At 55.2% G+C, this 15,315-nt stretch overlaps 5 protein-coding genes across 5 annotated transcripts; 2 read left to right on the forward strand and 3 right to left on the reverse strand.

Annotated features, from left to right (window-relative positions):
* Window positions 1-967: 967 nt before the first annotated feature.
* B0H64DRAFT_324187 (uncharacterized protein) lies at window positions 968-5,963 on the forward strand (the record flags this gene model as incomplete). Its single annotated transcript, XM_062800644.1, has 10 exons — window positions 968-1,326; window positions 1,398-1,956; window positions 2,022-2,302; window positions 2,483-2,714; window positions 2,873-3,047; window positions 3,121-3,501; window positions 3,573-4,136; window positions 4,183-4,294; window positions 4,353-4,613; window positions 4,664-5,963. 10 exons carry the CDS (start codon window positions 968-970, stop codon window positions 5,961-5,963), a joined length of 4,224 nt encoding a protein of 1,407 aa, XP_062657871.1.
* Window positions 5,964-6,476: 513 nt separating this feature from the next.
* Window positions 6,477-11,366, reverse strand: B0H64DRAFT_361780 (Non-repetitive/WGA-negative nucleoporin C-terminal-domain-containing protein). Its single transcript, XM_062801748.1, has 3 exons — window positions 10,589-11,366; window positions 7,369-10,505; window positions 6,477-7,311 (listed from the first exon to the last, which is right to left on the reverse strand). Exons 1-3 carry the CDS (start codon window positions 10,899-10,901, stop codon window positions 6,505-6,507), a joined length of 4,257 nt encoding a protein of 1,418 aa, XP_062657872.1. The 5' UTR covers window positions 10,902-11,366; the 3' UTR covers window positions 6,477-6,504.
* On the reverse strand, window positions 11,367-12,881 carry B0H64DRAFT_361781 (uncharacterized protein). The gene is made up of 2 exons (XM_062801749.1): window positions 12,545-12,881; window positions 11,367-12,482 (listed from the first exon to the last, which is right to left on the reverse strand). The coding sequence occupies exons 1-2, from the start codon at window positions 12,716-12,718 to the stop codon at window positions 11,628-11,630; spliced, it is 1,029 nt and encodes a 342-aa protein (XP_062657873.1). The 5' UTR covers window positions 12,719-12,881; the 3' UTR covers window positions 11,367-11,627.
* A 39-nt stretch (window positions 12,882-12,920) lies between these two features.
* B0H64DRAFT_185349 (uncharacterized protein) lies at window positions 12,921-13,793 on the forward strand. Its single transcript, XM_062798987.1, has 2 exons — window positions 12,921-13,160; window positions 13,226-13,793. Exons 1-2 carry the CDS (start codon window positions 13,095-13,097, stop codon window positions 13,679-13,681), a joined length of 522 nt encoding a protein of 173 aa, XP_062657874.1. The 5' UTR covers window positions 12,921-13,094; the 3' UTR covers window positions 13,682-13,793.
* A 20-nt stretch (window positions 13,794-13,813) lies between these two features.
* Window positions 13,814-15,144, reverse strand: B0H64DRAFT_443438 (galactose-1-phosphate uridylyltransferase; the record flags this gene model as incomplete). The annotated part of the gene is made up of 4 exons (XM_062806708.1): window positions 13,814-14,037; window positions 14,091-14,871; window positions 14,931-14,982; window positions 15,044-15,144. The coding sequence occupies 4 exons, from the start codon at window positions 15,142-15,144 to the stop codon at window positions 13,814-13,816; spliced, it is 1,158 nt and encodes a 385-aa protein (XP_062657875.1).
* Window positions 15,145-15,315: the final 171 nt, after the last annotated feature.

Raw genomic sequence — 15,315 nt, forward strand, 5'->3', positions numbered from 1 at the left:
CAAATGGATGGACGTTGGAGGCAAACGAGCAAAGTATGTCAGTGTCCTCGGGCATCTCTGTAAATGCAATTACTATATAAATAAATACTTTGTACTGTGGTATTTTGGAAGCGTCTACGTTTCTAGGCGCCTTCCACCAAGCAGACCCATTCCCTACAATTTGGAAAACGGTGAGCCAATTCTTTTGGGGGTTCAGGCAAACCTCCAAGGGAGAAATCGCACATGATTCCGTACGCAGTCGCTGAGGATTGCAGCTGCACGGCCTATCGAAAGGACTCGCTCACAGCCTGTTAAACTGTTTGCATGAGCTCCCTCTCAGTTTTATCTGCCAAACTAGAACCACTCGAATCCGGAAGGCGGTGAGCCAATTTTTGGGCCACGACAATTACACTTCCTGGAAGAGGACTCCCGACGCCCGCCGTTCAGACGACTGTCGGGCCCTTTCAAAACTCTTGAGGCCCGCCTTTCTGTGGCTTCCTATAGGCTGGAAAGGCAACCGCTGCTGCCTCCGCGTACGAGATCCTGAGGCCCGCCTTTCTGCGGCTTTTTCATAGGTCAGTATGGAAGACCCGCTGGATCCGCGCTTCTATTGGTTAATCGCCCGACCCTCTTTGCACCACCCTCGTTGGGAATTCAAAACCGGTCCCTCAGCAGTTGCACCTGACAAAGCACGTGGCATCGCCATTATGGATCTCTCGGAAACAAGCAGAACTGAGAACTTCGAAGTCGCCCACTGTGGAAGGTGGGGCTGGGCCGCCGCGTGGAAGTTCCACAACCACACGTGCGAGGCAACCGCTCGCTGCCTTTGGGGTGCAGGCGAGACAACCAGTTTCCTCTTCCTCCTGAACATCACTTTACGGCCCTGACAGAGGCATCACAAGTCCCACATCCTGTGAGTCCCTGACTCGGCAAATAGGGCGCACTCCCGGCTCACTTGGCAACGGAGTGAGCTAGCTCATTGTGCGCCATGGAGCACAGCCTCGACAAATGGGCAAGGACTGTGTTCCGACTGCGCGGATTGCCCGACGCAGTCACCGCTTTGGAGAGCGCAACAAGCCTGATCCAAGAGCGTTTGGGCGGTGTCGCGTTTGCCAGTATTCGCGTCCTCTCGCTCGCCACTTCTCTTAATTTCTGGGAGAGCCCACCATCCAAGGTCGCGACTGTCATGTTCTCAGCGACGCCCCATTTTGTACTGAACGACCCCGACGCGAAGGAATGGCCAGTTGCCTCCAAGGATGGCCTGGCAGATCAAGATCTCATTCTTGACGTTCATTTTATGGGCATGACGCCGCTGAGTGATGCGAAAGAATCAAGCTATCTGGCCGAGTAAGACGACCTGAATCTGAATTGGGCATTGGCTCTTCGGTTCCAACCGGAAGTTGGCTAACGGCCGGCAGTTGCATCGCTGTCTCTGGCCTTGCCAGCCACCCTTTCGGCTCGTGGCAACCAAAGGGGGGAGACAAAAGTTTCATGTGGATTCGAGATAGCCTGCCCAAACACCTCCCCGGAACACGGGCAATTCTATACGGCTACGATACCAAACTCCTCAATAGCGACTCCTTTCAAAGCATTCCCGATCTCGCCCGCGAGCTCATCAACCAACTTCAAGCATATGGTTGGGGCACACAGATAAGGCGGCCCCTCGTCTTTCTCGCCCACAGCCTGGGAGGGCTTGTTCTCAAAGAAGCCTTGGTTCAGCTTGACAGAAGCCAAGATGAGGCGTACAAGTCTCTCCTCTCTGTGGTGCGCGGAAGTGTTTGTTTTGGGGTCCCTAACCTGGGCATGGAACAAGCCCATTTTCGCACCGTTGTTCAGAACAACCCCAACGAGGCACTTGTAGATGACATCGCTCGAAACTCAAACTACCTTCGGCGACTTAATGAAGAGTTCTCTGGGAGTTCATTCAATCACCACTTGAGATGCTTCTGGGCGTTCGAGACCTCGGAATCTCCAACTGTCGTGGTAAACACCCAGTGCATTAAAATCTTAATTAGATAAGTAGTCACGCTGACATGTAGCAGCGAACAGCGGATGGCCGAGTCGGCCGCAATGGCCCCCCCGCCATCTTGGTGAGTCGGGAGTCCGCGACTTGTAGACTGATCGAGAAGGATCCCTCAGCCACATTCCCAATCAATGCTACTCACTCGGATATGGTGAAGTTCACAAAAGACTCGCATTACTATCATGTTGTTGTTTCAAAATTGCGGAGAATCCTTACCTCCACCCCTCAGGTCGACCAAAGCACAACTGAGTCGTGTACAGCAGATCCTCAGCCCTCGGAAGCCTCCAAGCCCAACCATCCGTTGACCTACCTACACTTAGGCGCTGGGGAACCAATTATTGGGAATGAGGTTGGCCCAATTCGTTCCAAGTTTAACCCAAAAGGTATATATATCCTTTTTCGTTCTTTTCTTTCTCCCCATCTAATGTCACCTTTGTGGTAGATATGTTCTGGGCTTACGTTGTTAGCCGAGCTGGATAGTTTTCAACGTCTCGCGGGCCTCACCGAAGCTACACTGAGGGACATTACCACTACGACGTTCACCCAAGTGCAAAGTATTGTGCGACAAATCCAAACGGAACAAGAGAGACAAGGGAGCCTAATGTATATGAAAAGGCTTCAGCCTTTTTTGGTATCGATGCAGCAGTTTAGCAAGGCCGTCAAGGATACCAACGCGTTTCTGGACCTGCCGCTCGCGATGGCGTATGTCTGGGTGAGTATCACGGAAAACACCGGGCACCCACCCATGACTTTTCAGAGATTAACAGAGAATTAAGGGTTCAATAAAATATGCTCTCCGGGTAGGTCGAGTTCCATCGACTCAGTTAACAAGTTACTCGCTTTGTGGTACTGAACGGCAGTCTTCCTAAGTTGGTATCCGCGACCCCAGAGGCATTACATGCCCTTCTCGACGCCTACCAGATCATTGGCGAACACATTCCTTTGGTCCAATATTCTCAAGCATTGAAGTCGCTCCCTCACTTGCAGGACGTCCTAGCCATGATATACAAAGATGTGATCTGGTTCAACCGAGAGACAATTCGGCGTCTCACTATCCGCCGTACGTGTTACGGAGGTAGCGGCTTCCTGAATAAAAGCTAACCGTCCCTCGTTTACAGAGTGGCGGGAACTTTTTGGGGCCTCGTGGAGAGACTTCATGCCCGTTATTGACCATATCAGGCATAACCTTGAGCAGTGTAAACGGTTAATTGAGAGCCGAATCCCGCCGCCGCAGTTTGAAGAGATCCAAAATCATCGACTTCGAGAGATACGGAACCTTGAGGTCGAAAGATCGGCTCGAGAGGCCAAGGACCGGATCATGGTTGCGCAATGGCTCTCAGGATTCAACGGTGAAGCCATACAAGATCAGTATCGGGGCCGACGGTCAATCTGCGAAGACCCAGGCAGATGGCTTGTCGATGACCAGCGATTTCAGAAATGGTACAGCTCTGAATGCTGTCCGAACCCACTGCTTTGGCTCAGCGGCATTCCGGGTGCTGGTAAGGCATTATCCGCACAACCTCGGGCACAAGTCTCGCCCCTGACCGAGGTCTAGGGAAAACGATCCTAGCGTCCATCGTCATCGACGAACTCCGGCGCTTACCAGATGCAGTTGTCGTTTTCTTCTACTGCAAACATGATGAAGAAACACGCAACACATTTCTCAGCGTCGCAAGATCCATCTTATCACAGCTTTTGTCGCAAAACCCTCGTCTACTCTCCTACCTACATCAACATGCTTCGTTAAGCAGCGATCTGTCGCTAACTTCGATGTCGCTTGCTAAGGATATGATGCGGACGGCCTTGCTAAGCTGCGAAAGGACGTACATAGTCATTGATGGACTCGATGAGTGTCCTGGAGGGGACAGGGTGGAGATCAGCAGCTTCTTCCGCAATCTCGTGGAGTCCATCCCTCAGGCTGATATGGACCCGATCAGGTGTCTTTTCGTCAGCCAACATGACGGAGTATCTTCAGAGAGCTTCCGGGACATTCCCACGATCAAGATCGATGATCAAAATCGAGACGACCTGAGAAACTTTTCCCAAGTTTGGCACCGGAAACTCGAGACAAAATTCGGTGATTTGCGGGATAGAAACTGCCACATCTCCAATATCCTTACTGCGAGAGCTAATGGTAGGTACGAGACCCCCCCGAGCTTGGGCTGTCCTGATCGTGGTAGGCATGTTCATATTTGCCGAACTGTTTGCCAAATACCTCGAGGATCAATTCTCTCGCGACCATCTCCTCAATGAGTTGAACCCGGATAGGTTTCCCGTCAAGTTAGATCATGTGTGAGTATCTCTAATGACCGAGTTCGTTTAGAATGCGGTCCTAACAACGTTACAACAGCTATGAGCGCATCCTGCGCCGCGTGCTTGACTCCCGGGGGGAACACATTATTAGCCCCCTGAAACAGATCCTTGGATGGATTGTCTGTGCTCGTCGCTCGCTACGATGGGCCGAAATACAAGCGGCTGTCTCCATTGACTTGGAGAGCGAGGGCATTAATCACGACAGGCAAATATCGGAATCGCCAAAAGGGCTTTTCGCTTCCCTCGTAGAGATACATGCCGATGGCACAGTGGATCTGGTACATGGGACTGCACGCGAGTGTGTACCCCTATCCCAAGAAACACACACCCGAACTAATGACGCTACAGATACCTTGTGCGGACGAAATTCATCGACCCTCGTGAGGTCGACTACTCCCTTGCCATGCTCAGCATGTCATATCTCTCTCTTCCTCAAGTCGATAAGGAGAGGAACAAGGATGACATTGAAGTAGACCTCATCAATGGTCTTCATCCTTTCTATGACTACGCTTCGACATGCTGGGCCATGCACCTCCAGAGCGGAATATCGGATTTAGAACCAGGAGACAAGCTTGCGCAATTGCAGGAAACCCTCGAGACCTTCATTGAAGCACACTGGTCGTTGACCCACAAGCAACTATCGGACTTGAAACGGATCCAGAAAGCCCTCGCGCCCATCCAAAGGTCGGAGCTATTCGACAAGATCACGGAGGCAGTCGGCTGGGCTAGAAAACAGACAGGCAAACACGGTCAAGGCCCGACCCAAGACGAAGCCCTCGACCTCTGGCAAATTACCTCCAAGATCCGATCCGTGCTGGAGAACATGCACGCGCAAGGCCACAACACGCCCGTCATGCAGAAGTTCTACGGCAAGCACTGGTTTAAATGTCCGCGCGTGAACTGCTACTCGTACCATCACGGCTTCGCCACCCTCGCCGAACGGGAAGCTCATGTCAACAGACACGACCGACCCTTTCTCTGCTTTGTCTCAAACTGCACCATGCAGTTCTTCGGCTTCGTGGCCAAGGGCGACCTGAACAAACATCTCTTCGAGTACCACGGAATCGACATGTTGGACGGGGACGACGATGACGACGCCCAGTTCCCAGACCCTCCAAAACATAAACCACCCAGTACCGCGAAAACCCCCGCCACCTTCGAGTGTTCCGAATGCGGCAAGAAGTTCACTCGCAACCACAACCTCAAGTCACACCTGCGGGCGCACACAGGGCTAAAGCCCTTCAAATGCAGCATGTGTCCTGAGAGTTTCACCCGCAAGGATCTCCGTGACCGGCACGAGCGCGGACATGGCGACCGGAAATTCACCTGCGTCGGCCTACTCCAGTACGGAGGCACCTGGGGATGCCGGGCGACGTTTGCTCGGGCCGACAAGCTAGCTGACCATCTGCGGAGCAGGATGGGACAAAAGTGCCTAAAGCCGCTGGTGCTGGAGAAGCTCAAGGCGGGTGTGGACGATTTGAGCAATATCTTTGGTGACCAAGTGGGCGAGAATGCCGATGACTTGCTGGCTGCTGGCAAGACTTTGCCGTCATTCAAGGAGTTTCTGGAGCTCTGTAGGATTGATGAGTCAGATATTGGCTTGGATAGCAGTCGCAGCTCGCCTGGAGGACCGACGGGGCAGTCATGATTGGGGCGGGAGACAGATTGAGAACAGTGGATGGTTTGTCTAGTTTCGCTCACGGTTGAATCGCAATCATATGATCGGATGCCTAATACCACCCACATCCACGTAGGTCCATTACCAAATGCTGATCTGCTATCAATTGGTTAGGTATTAATGAGCGGGAGCACATAAGAATTTGTAATTACGACATTCAACGAGGTCCGAGTCAGGAGAACGAGAACCAAAAACACAACTCCATTTCCCACCAGCCGACAAAAGGAGCAAAAAGACAGGCCTCTGACGCCCAGAAGTAGTATGTACAATAGTATTATACCTTACCGACAAAGCCCAAACTACAACACCCCAAGGCAGGTTGATCTAGTTATTCTGACCGTGACCCATCACACCACCACAGACAGCATGGGCTGAGCTGAGAAAACACTCCCCACCTACCCAAACCTGCGTCCCTCCCCTCCATGATCCCGTTCACGCTTTGCTTGCTTGCTCGCTCGCTACTACATCGTCATCATGACCCCCCCTTCCCCCACCCCCTTCTTTTCCCGCCTCACCGAAACAAACTCCCACCAAGCAGGCCCTCGCCACCCAAAATCCCATCCACACTCCTCTTCAACGCCTTCACCACCCTCCTCAGCTCCAACACCTCCTCAGCCTCAGCCCCCGCAGCAGTCCTCGCACCCGCCGCAGCCGCCGCAGCCGGCGCAATCTGCGCCAGACACTCATCCGCCCTGACCAGAAGCTCACTCACCCACGCACCAATAACCCCATCCCCACCCCCACCATTAGCGTTCGCACCCAGCGCGCCCGCAGCACGCCTCTCGACCTCGCGCACCCACGCCTCGACGGAGACGGCGATCCACTGGGCGACGACCTTGCGGCGGCGGCCGGTGAAGGGGGCCTCCTGGGCGTCGAAGAGGTTCTCGAGCACCTGGACGACGAGGGCGTGGGGCACGCCGAGGTTGAGGAACAGCAGCACGGGCCAGCAGGGGTCGGCGCCGATGGAGGCGTCCTGGCCGTGCGCCAGGGCGAACTTGCAGACCTCGGGCAGCAGGGCGTCGACGGGGAAGACCAGGCTGTCGAGCGACGTGCGGTGAGCGATGAGCTGGATCTGCTGCGAGACGGATTCGTAGGGCAGGGGTGGTTCGCCTGTGAGGGGCGGCGCGCCTTCGGGGAGGGGTCGTCCGGCTTGGAGGAGCCGCCAGTACTCCTGGCGCTCTTCGGTTTGGTAGGCGGTTTGCTCGATCAGGCGGAGCCAGGTGTCCATGATGACGCGGGGGTTGTGGTAGTCGGCGGCGTGGTAGATGAGCAGGCAGAGGTCGAAGTAGGCTGCTTGGTCGGCGTATTCGTTGTATAGCTGGAAAACGGTTAGTCTGCGCTGCAAAGTGTTGGATGTTGCGTGGATGATACTCACCTCGGTTACGCTCTTGATGGGCCCGTCGAGCGCCTCCCGGATGTCGGGGAGCTTGTCCTGTGAGACCCGCGAATCTGCCTGCAAGCGCTCAAGCAGATCATCTTGGATATGGGCGATCTCAAGGAGCTCAGTGACCTCATGGTTGAGTAGTTGCTGCTGCTGCCGGCTGACGCCAATGGTGTTAACACTGGCATTGCCCTTGGCACGACTGAGTAACGTGATGCGGTCTTTGACGCCAATGTCCAGATCCGATTTCGCGAGAGTCGCTTGTACCTGGGCGGCCTCGAAGAAGCGGCTGCGATGCGTGTAGAAGCGGCATAGGAGCTCAGCATGCTGGTAATCTGTCTCCGCCAGCCGCTGCAGGTATGTAATGACATGCGGGGAGTCAATAGATAAGAGCCGGTCGGTCCAGTTCTTCTCAATGTACCACTCATAGAGGTCGAAGTGGAAGACTTCATCGCTCGAGTCGTTGACAACCGTGTACGCCTCCATCCGCTTCGTGGCCGCGAGCGTGGGCCGCCCATCGACCACTTCAGGCTCGCCTGCAAAAGCAACCTCGAGCTTGTCGAGCACTTCGTGGATCAAAGCGTAGCAGAGCTTCCGCTCGTCAAACATCTTTTTACGGGAGTCGTTAGGGGGCTTGCCATCGTTAACCCACGTCAGTGCCGTGTTCCCACGGTCTTTTTGCTGGGCCACGGCTAGACACAGCTGGACGGCGCCGGCGTAATAGTTGAGTTGCATGTACTGCTCGACAGCACTCCGAAGGTTAGGCAGAGTGATGCTGCCTGCGACCTGCTCAAACAGCCTCAAGCTCTCGGCTAGGAGGGTTCGAAGCACATTGGGATTGTGGACTTGCTCGCTGGCGCGTTGTAGTTGCTCCTGGGCCTTGAAGGTGACCACGTCATCGGGCGAGCAGAAGCTGCCGCATCGTCTCCTAAGCGCGTCGGCAACAGTCTCGACGTTGGCGCCGCTGGCAATGTTGCGATTGACAATAGCCTTGACTAGCACCTTGGCGAGTTCTTTGCCGGGGGTTTGGGAAAACAGGTGCTCGTACGTCAAGTCCCGAAGTTGCTGTTGAGACGTAGGGTCGAGGCGGGCATAGATGTCCGAAACCCGCTCGTCAAACAACATTAGGACGAAGGAGATACCCTCCGAAACGCTCTCCATTAGTTTTCGCAGACCGTGCAAAGCCTGATGCTCCTTTTGGTTGGCGATCTCTTCCTGCCTGTTGAAGAGCCGATCGGACGGGCCAGAAAGCCCCTGGATTGTGCTCTTGTTCGCCTCGAGGAAATTTCGCAGCCGCTCAATGTTCTCCTGTATCATGACGAGTTTCGTTGCTGGAACGGTCGAGGAGACAATCAGAGAGCCCTTCGCCTCCACCTTTGTCGTAATAACTTTGAACTTCCACAGGGTCCGTACGAGCCGGGTAACGTACAGAGCCAAGGCATCGTGGCGGGAGGAGAGCCTGACAAAATCGGAGACTAATTGCTTCCCATCCGACTCGGCGAGTCTTGGTTGACCACCGTACTCGACGAACGCCATACGGGCAATATTTTCAGTCTTTGAATCAGCTGCCCTGCCTGTGGCGGTTCGCAGGTCGCTTCCCTGTCCGCATGCGACAGCCAGGGCCGCCGATATCGTTTCAACGCGGCCGTATTGAATGAGGAACTTGCGCACCTCTCTCTCGAGCCCCTCCTCGCCAGCGGAAGTCCTAATCGCGTTGGCGAAGATGTCGACCAGCCTCCTCCGGCGAACGACGTGTACCCCAGTGTTAGTGAGCACGGCGAACTCGCCTGGGGTGCTGTCGAACTGAACGGCAAGTTCGTTGCCGAAACCGAGGGGTTGCTTGGAGGCGGAAAAAGGAGCTGTTGTCGAACCAATCTCGAGGATGCGGCTCCCGGGCTCCAGATCCACCCAGGTTCCCTGCTCATAATACTTAAGTGCTGAGGCGGGAGTGGTGGCTTTGATCTTCCCCGTATCGGGAGCGGAGACGAAAAGAACATCCGAGTTGGGTTGTTTCCGAACAACATCGAAGAAGTAGCCGGGCGCGAACCGGATACCCAGGCCGCTGGGGTCGAGAGCTCGCGAAGTTTTGTCTAACTGCCCCTCGGTCGACTGGCTTGCCATCGTCCGAGTACGAACGCCCGGCTCCTTTGGCGGGAACTTGACGAACTGAAGCTGCATGCTTTGCGGAGCGAGACTAGTTGACCCTCCCATGGTGTACGACGCGGAGCTAGTGGCGCTGAGAAAGAGACGGCAGCCGGTATCGGTGAGGGCCATGAGATGCAGTTTCGAGGCCTCGGTGGCGGGGATTGGACTGATGGAGACGATGTTCGTCCGGTTAGTGAAGAGGGGGGAGCTGTCTGCCATGTGCGCAAAGTCACGCAGGCAGCTCGTCTTATCTTTCTCGATGACCCTCGTGAGCTTCTCAGGCGTTTCCATGTGGTAGGTGCGAATGGTGGAGCGGTTAGAGAGCGAATAGAGGAGGTTCCGTGTATCGTCGACGACTAGGGCGGTGAGGGATTCTTGTTGCCGCTGGCTGAACGGCAGAACGGCCGTCGACCACCCTTGGTATGTGTGGTTGATCTTGCCACATCTGCTAGAAAACCACCTCTCCTCCTGTTGGTAAAATAGCTCATGGATATCCGTGTCGGAGTCGCCGCCGAGGAAAATGCGGCCCGAGGCCGTGCCCACGATGTGGCTGACGTCGCTGCTCCCTCGATGGACCGACATTTTTGTCTGGTACAGCGTGACGGTATTGGACCCTGAAGGGGAGGGTACAGCCGACACGCCGAGCAGAATGATCTCGGTGGCCGTCGCGACGACTAGTATGTGGGTGATGCTCTCGACAAAGACGCCTGGTTTTGGGGGTACCAGAGCAACGGCAGTGATGGTGTGAGCGGCATCCTCATAGCCGATAAGCTCCGGGTCTGGATGTGTGTAGTCCCACAGGAAAAGGGAGTCGTCGATCGAAGCCCAAGCGTAGTTAATGTTCGCAAACAAGCCAATCTTTGTGGAAACCGCGCCCTGGTTCAGGCGCGAGAACACCTGATCCGGGATTGGATATGTCGACACCTTGTGGAACGGAGCCCAGGGGGACTCGGTGTACTGGATGTCATAGTCGGAGGACGCGCCGGCTTTTCCACGAGAAACGGTTAGACTTCATTCAACGCGCAGCTGACGAAGTAAATCAGGAGGCAGGGGACAGGAAGAAACTTACGCCTGCAATAAGAATCAATGTCGGGGTAGCTCTCGTCGAGTTGAAGGGTTTGGTTGACGACCTGGGCGGCCTTTGCGACAGGGGGAAGGTCCTCGCGCAGGTGCGGCGGTGGCAGCATTCCGGTAGCAATTTCTTGCTGCCCAGAACCCATGGTACTCGCGATCGGCCCTGGTGTAGTCCCCAGTGTTGTGCCATTTGTGCCCGCCCCTGCGGGCTCGTTGAAGTTGAGCCTCCTGCGGGCGGTATTCGGCCCCGGCGCAGGAGTGTTGATGAATGCGCCAGGGATCTGGCGCACAGGTGTGACGGGGTTCATGGTGGCAAAGTTGGCCGTGTTTGTTGAGCTAGCGGCGCGATCAACGAAGCTCTCTGTCGGGTCGGGCGGTGTTGTCGCAGCCGCGAGAGGTTGAGAAGGGGAGCTCCCCGCCTATATTTTGATCTAGAGCTGACCTGCAGCAGCTCAATTGTTAAGGCAATTGAACCATCAAAGCAACATTAAACAAAAGCTTCGGAAGCTCGCGATCGGGGACTGCAACGCTGTCGGAAGGGAGGTCGTCGGAAACGTGGGATGCTTTGTACAGCGATGGCCAAGGAAACTGGGCTCAAAAGAGGTTGGCCGTAAACAATTTTTGGAGCACTGGGATCATTGGCGAGAGGCTGGCTCTGACGCGCGAACGCGCTGGGGTCGAATTGGCGATGCGCTAAGCTGCATTCAGCATCACTGGCGCTCATTCTGCCACCGCCTTTGAGCTCAACACTCGTCGCCCTTGAACTGTGGAGACAGAGGCACTTCGGGCGGTCAGTTTTGGGGACGATTGCACAGGCACATCCGATTACTTTCCATGACCGTCTGATCTCCTCAAATTGAAGTTTATTACTGTATTACTGTGTACACAGTATAATTATTTACGACTTGGAATTTCCGAAGCTAGATGGAAAGCCGTTCTAGCGATTTGACTGCCTGATGCATTCACCGGAACCTGGAAACTCTGGGGCACCGAAGCTTGTGTGAAACCTCATTATCATATCAACCAACCCGACCTCACTGCTTCTTGGCCTGCCTTTCAGCCTTCCGCAGCGCCCGAGTGCGGATATCAACGTGCATCTTCCGGTTGAACCAGATGGTCACGCCGCTGGTTGCACCCACTGTGCTCTCGATCAGCCACTTGAAGGCAGCATGGCTCCACCACGGCGTGTAAGTGTTGGGGAACATTTCGTTCCCGGTCATGCCAATCTTGCCCAGCGCCGAGCGGACAAACTGCTTGGGGTTCGGGATCAGAAGGCTGGTGCGTCGGATCTTGCTCATGGCAGTCGTAACCAGGTAGCTGACAACAAGCTGAACGTCGACGCCCTGCGGCTTAAGCTCCGAGGCCAGCGAGCTGCTCCAATGCTGCAGGAACGCCTTGCTGCCGCTGTAGGTTGCGAGGTACGGGGTTGGCATGACACCGGCGAACGAGCCCATGGTAAGAATAAGGCCCCTCTTGCGCTTCGCCAGGATAGGCGCAACAACCTGAGTGGTCTTGAGGGTGCCCAGGCAGTTGATGGTGATAATGTCCTGGAGCTCTTCGCGGGCGGTCTCGAGGAATGAAACCGGGATGCTGTGCGACCGTCCAACGTTGTTGATCAGGATGCCAACATCCAAGCCCTTGAGCAGCTCGGCCAGGCGTTCGTAGTCGGCATCGTTATCCTGGGAGTAGTCCATCGAAAGTGTCTTGGTTTCCAGTCCAGACCATTTCAATGTCAATTCGCGCGCAAGAGTGTCGAGTTTGGATTGGGTGCGAGAAACGAGGACGAGGTTGAAGCCCTTAGCAGCCAACTGCGAAGCGAACTCCTTGCCGAGGCCATCAGATGCGCCCGTGACGACAGCCCAGGTTCCCTTCTTGCCATATTTGCGGAGCTGTAAATCAGATCATTGTTAGCGATTCTGAGGCGTTCCGTCAGGGTCATAGTAAAGCATACGTTGGTGCCGCTGAGGATGAAGCAGTTCAGGAGCAACTGGACAAACGACAACACTGGTTGAGCGATGTAGAGAGCACCGAGGCCGGCCAAGGCCCACTGGCCGACCTGGGGGACCGAGTTCCAGAGGTCTAGAGCCCTGTCCAAGGTCTCTTGGACGTCAAAATTGGCCGCCATGATGTCGTAATGGTTGTAAGTAACCAAGTCCGGCAATTCGTCGTGGGGGTAAAGACTGGCTTTTAAAACGGACGAGACCGTGTCGTGGTTGATCGGGTGGACGCGCTCCAAAAATGTTGAGACCCTTGCATCGGGAAGAATTTAAGGGGCCCGCATGTTGTGGACCGCGCTGCTGGAGCTTTGACCCAATTGACCGAGGCTCCGGGAAGGAAGCACGGTCGAGTTAGCGCTAGCAAGCTTGGCACTTTGGGGCTTGGTGCTTGTTGACAAGTGCCGGAAACGAGATTCTCGAACTTCGAATCGCGAAGCTGCAAGCTCGCTATCTCTCGTCCATCGCCGCGTCTACCTCAGCGTCCACCTCACACAACTTCGAACAATGGACAAAATCCAGGAATTTCTCCCTTCAGGGGAGAAGGGATACCTTCCCTACTATCTATTCGTGGTAAGTTAGGATACCGACCGAGACTCCAATGCGCGTTTGCCTGACTTCCTCTTCCCATCGTGTAGATTTCCGTCGTGGCCATGGGCAATGCGCTGCAAAACTACGCAACCCTACACTACACACGCCGCATTTACAACGGGCGCTTCGTCACCAACCACTCCCTGCCGCCCGCCACCGGCCGTTACAACCCGGAGGACAGCACCAGCATTGTCAAGCCGGCTTCGTCGACGGGCAAGGATTCGGAGAAGGCCAAGGACCAGGTTTCGCCGCTCGCTGCGCGCGTCTTTGGCACCTACACCTTTGTGGCGGGCATCATCCGCTTCTACGCGTGCTACCAGCTCGAGAACCCGGGCATGTACCAGCTGGCCATGTGGACCCACATCATCGCCTCAATCCACTTCACGACCGAGATGCTCGTGTTCAAGACGATCCGGTTCAGCGGGCCGCAGGTGTTCCCGTTCCTCGCGGGGTACGGTGGTGCCATCTGGATGTTGATGCAGTACAACCACTACGTGCAATAGGTGGTTTTCTCGAGGGCAAGGGCGCCAGGGACGATATCTACGTTCCTGCCTGGCCATATCTAGCTAATCCTTATGTCTAAGGCCACTTAATGTTAATGATACTTGTTACAAACAACAGTGAGAATCCCCGCATTAGTTAAGCAACTTGCGGTACAGCTCCCCGCCACAACCCCTCAGTCGCGCAGCAGCTTGCTCAGGGGTGATGTCCCGCTGAGGCTCGGCCATCAGCTCGTACCCGACGAGGAACTTGCGGACAGTGGCGGAACGGAGGAGAGGTGGATAGAAATGCATGTGGAACCAGCTGTTTTCGGCTTCCTCTTCGGTGCAGTCAAGTGGTGCTTGGTGAATGCCGGAGCCTGTGCGTTGTCAGTATAGCATTCCGGTTCCATCCAAAGAAGCGGATACTCACTGTACGGGAAGTTCGTCTCGAATAAGTTGTCATAGCGCCTGGTAACCTCCTGCACGGCCTCGGCAAACTGCAGCCGCTCCTCGTCGGAGAGATCAACCAGCGCACGAACGTGGCGCTTCGCGATGATGATCACCTCGAACGGCCAGACGGCCCACCACGGGCACACGACAAGGAAGCCTGCGTTCTGCCAGACCACGCGCTCCTCCTTCTCGATCTCGAGCTTGGTGTAGTCCTCGAGCAGATGCCGCCCGTTCTCGGACTTGTACTTGGTCATTTGCGCGAGCTCCTTGCCAGGCTCCTCCGGCAGCGTGCTGGTGGTCCAGACCTGGCAGTGTGGGTGTGGGTTGGAGCAGCCCATGGCGGCACCCTTGTTCTCAAAAATTTGCATGTAGCGCAGCTGGTTCTGGGGCGGTTCGACCTCGCCGTCCGGGTTGGCCGGGATGGTGGCGAGGATCTTGTCCGCCTGAGCCTTGAGCGGGCTAGTGGCCGACAGGTGGCTAGCGTAGATGCGAGTCCAGGTCTGGATGACGGGAAGGATCTCGCTGGTCGCCATGTCGGCAAGCGTAATGTCATGCTTGGGGGAAAATGTGAGGACATAACACCGGCCGGTGACGGGTTGGGCCCTCAACAGGAGGGAGGCGACATCATCTTTCCTGATCTCCGGGTTGTATTCCTGCTGTTGCTCCTTCACTGCGCTGTAGTCGTTGACAAAGGTGAAGGTATTCTTATACTGCGGGTTGCTGTCTCCTTGTGCACGCTGATTGCCAGGGCACAGGTAACACTGTGGCCGGTATTAGTGATGCCCCTAAACCGAGTGAGTGGGCGAATTAGACCTCATACCTTGGGGTCGTACTCGGGAAGCACATTTTTTGCTGGTGCCTCTTGCTGGCCCCTACGAATGTTTTAGCATCTAGAGACATGGTAACATGGAGCACTCGTGGAGTTGATCTCACTGCCAAGGTCGCTTTGTGCGATGAGGCGACACCAAAAGCCAAGACCCTGTCAATGGGTTGTATCGTCGGTGCGAAATATCGTCAAGAACTTGTTCGGGCATCTTGACCTGAGAAAACACCAAAATCTAAAAGCAGAAGGTTACCCAAAGAAGATGCGACAGGAAATGCCGCAGGAAAGAGTGAAAATAATTGGTTACAATGAGGGTGGTTTCTTAACCCACGTGCAAGTCCAGGTTGCACTTGTACTTGTACTTGGGAGATGGTGAATGGGA

Source organism: Chaetomium fimeti (genome assembly GCF_033439085.1).
Source record: "Chaetomium fimeti strain CBS 168.71 chromosome Unknown B0H64scaffold_5, whole genome shotgun sequence".
Lineage (NCBI taxonomy): Eukaryota > Fungi > Ascomycota > Sordariomycetes > Sordariales > Chaetomiaceae > Chaetomium > Chaetomium fimeti.

Coding starts and splice junctions, on each gene's coding strand:
- B0H64DRAFT_361780 (XM_062801748.1), bottom strand. CDS start 10,901: ATGAACCCCGTCACACCTGTGCGCCAGATCCCTGGCGCATTCATCAAC. Junction 10,506..10,588: donor CATTGATTCTTATTGCAGGC/GTAAGTTTCTTC, acceptor CTCGTGGAAAAG/CCGGCGCGTCCTCCGACTAT. Junction 7,312..7,368: donor CCATCAAGAGCGTAACCGAG/GTGAGTATCATC, acceptor ACCGTTTTCCAG/CTATACAACGAATACGCCGA.
- B0H64DRAFT_361781 (XM_062801749.1), bottom strand. CDS start 12,718: ATGGCGGCCAATTTTGACGTCCAAGAGACCTTGGACAGGGCTCTAGAC. Junction 12,483..12,544: donor TCATCCTCAGCGGCACCAAC/GTATGCTTTACT, acceptor TCTGATTTACAG/CTCCGCAAATATGGCAAGAA.
- B0H64DRAFT_185349 (XM_062798987.1), top strand. CDS start 13,095: ATGGACAAAATCCAGGAATTTCTCCCTTCAGGGGAGAAGGGATACCTT. Junction 13,161..13,225: donor TTCCCTACTATCTATTCGTG/GTAAGTTAGGAT, acceptor CCCATCGTGTAG/ATTTCCGTCGTGGCCATGGG.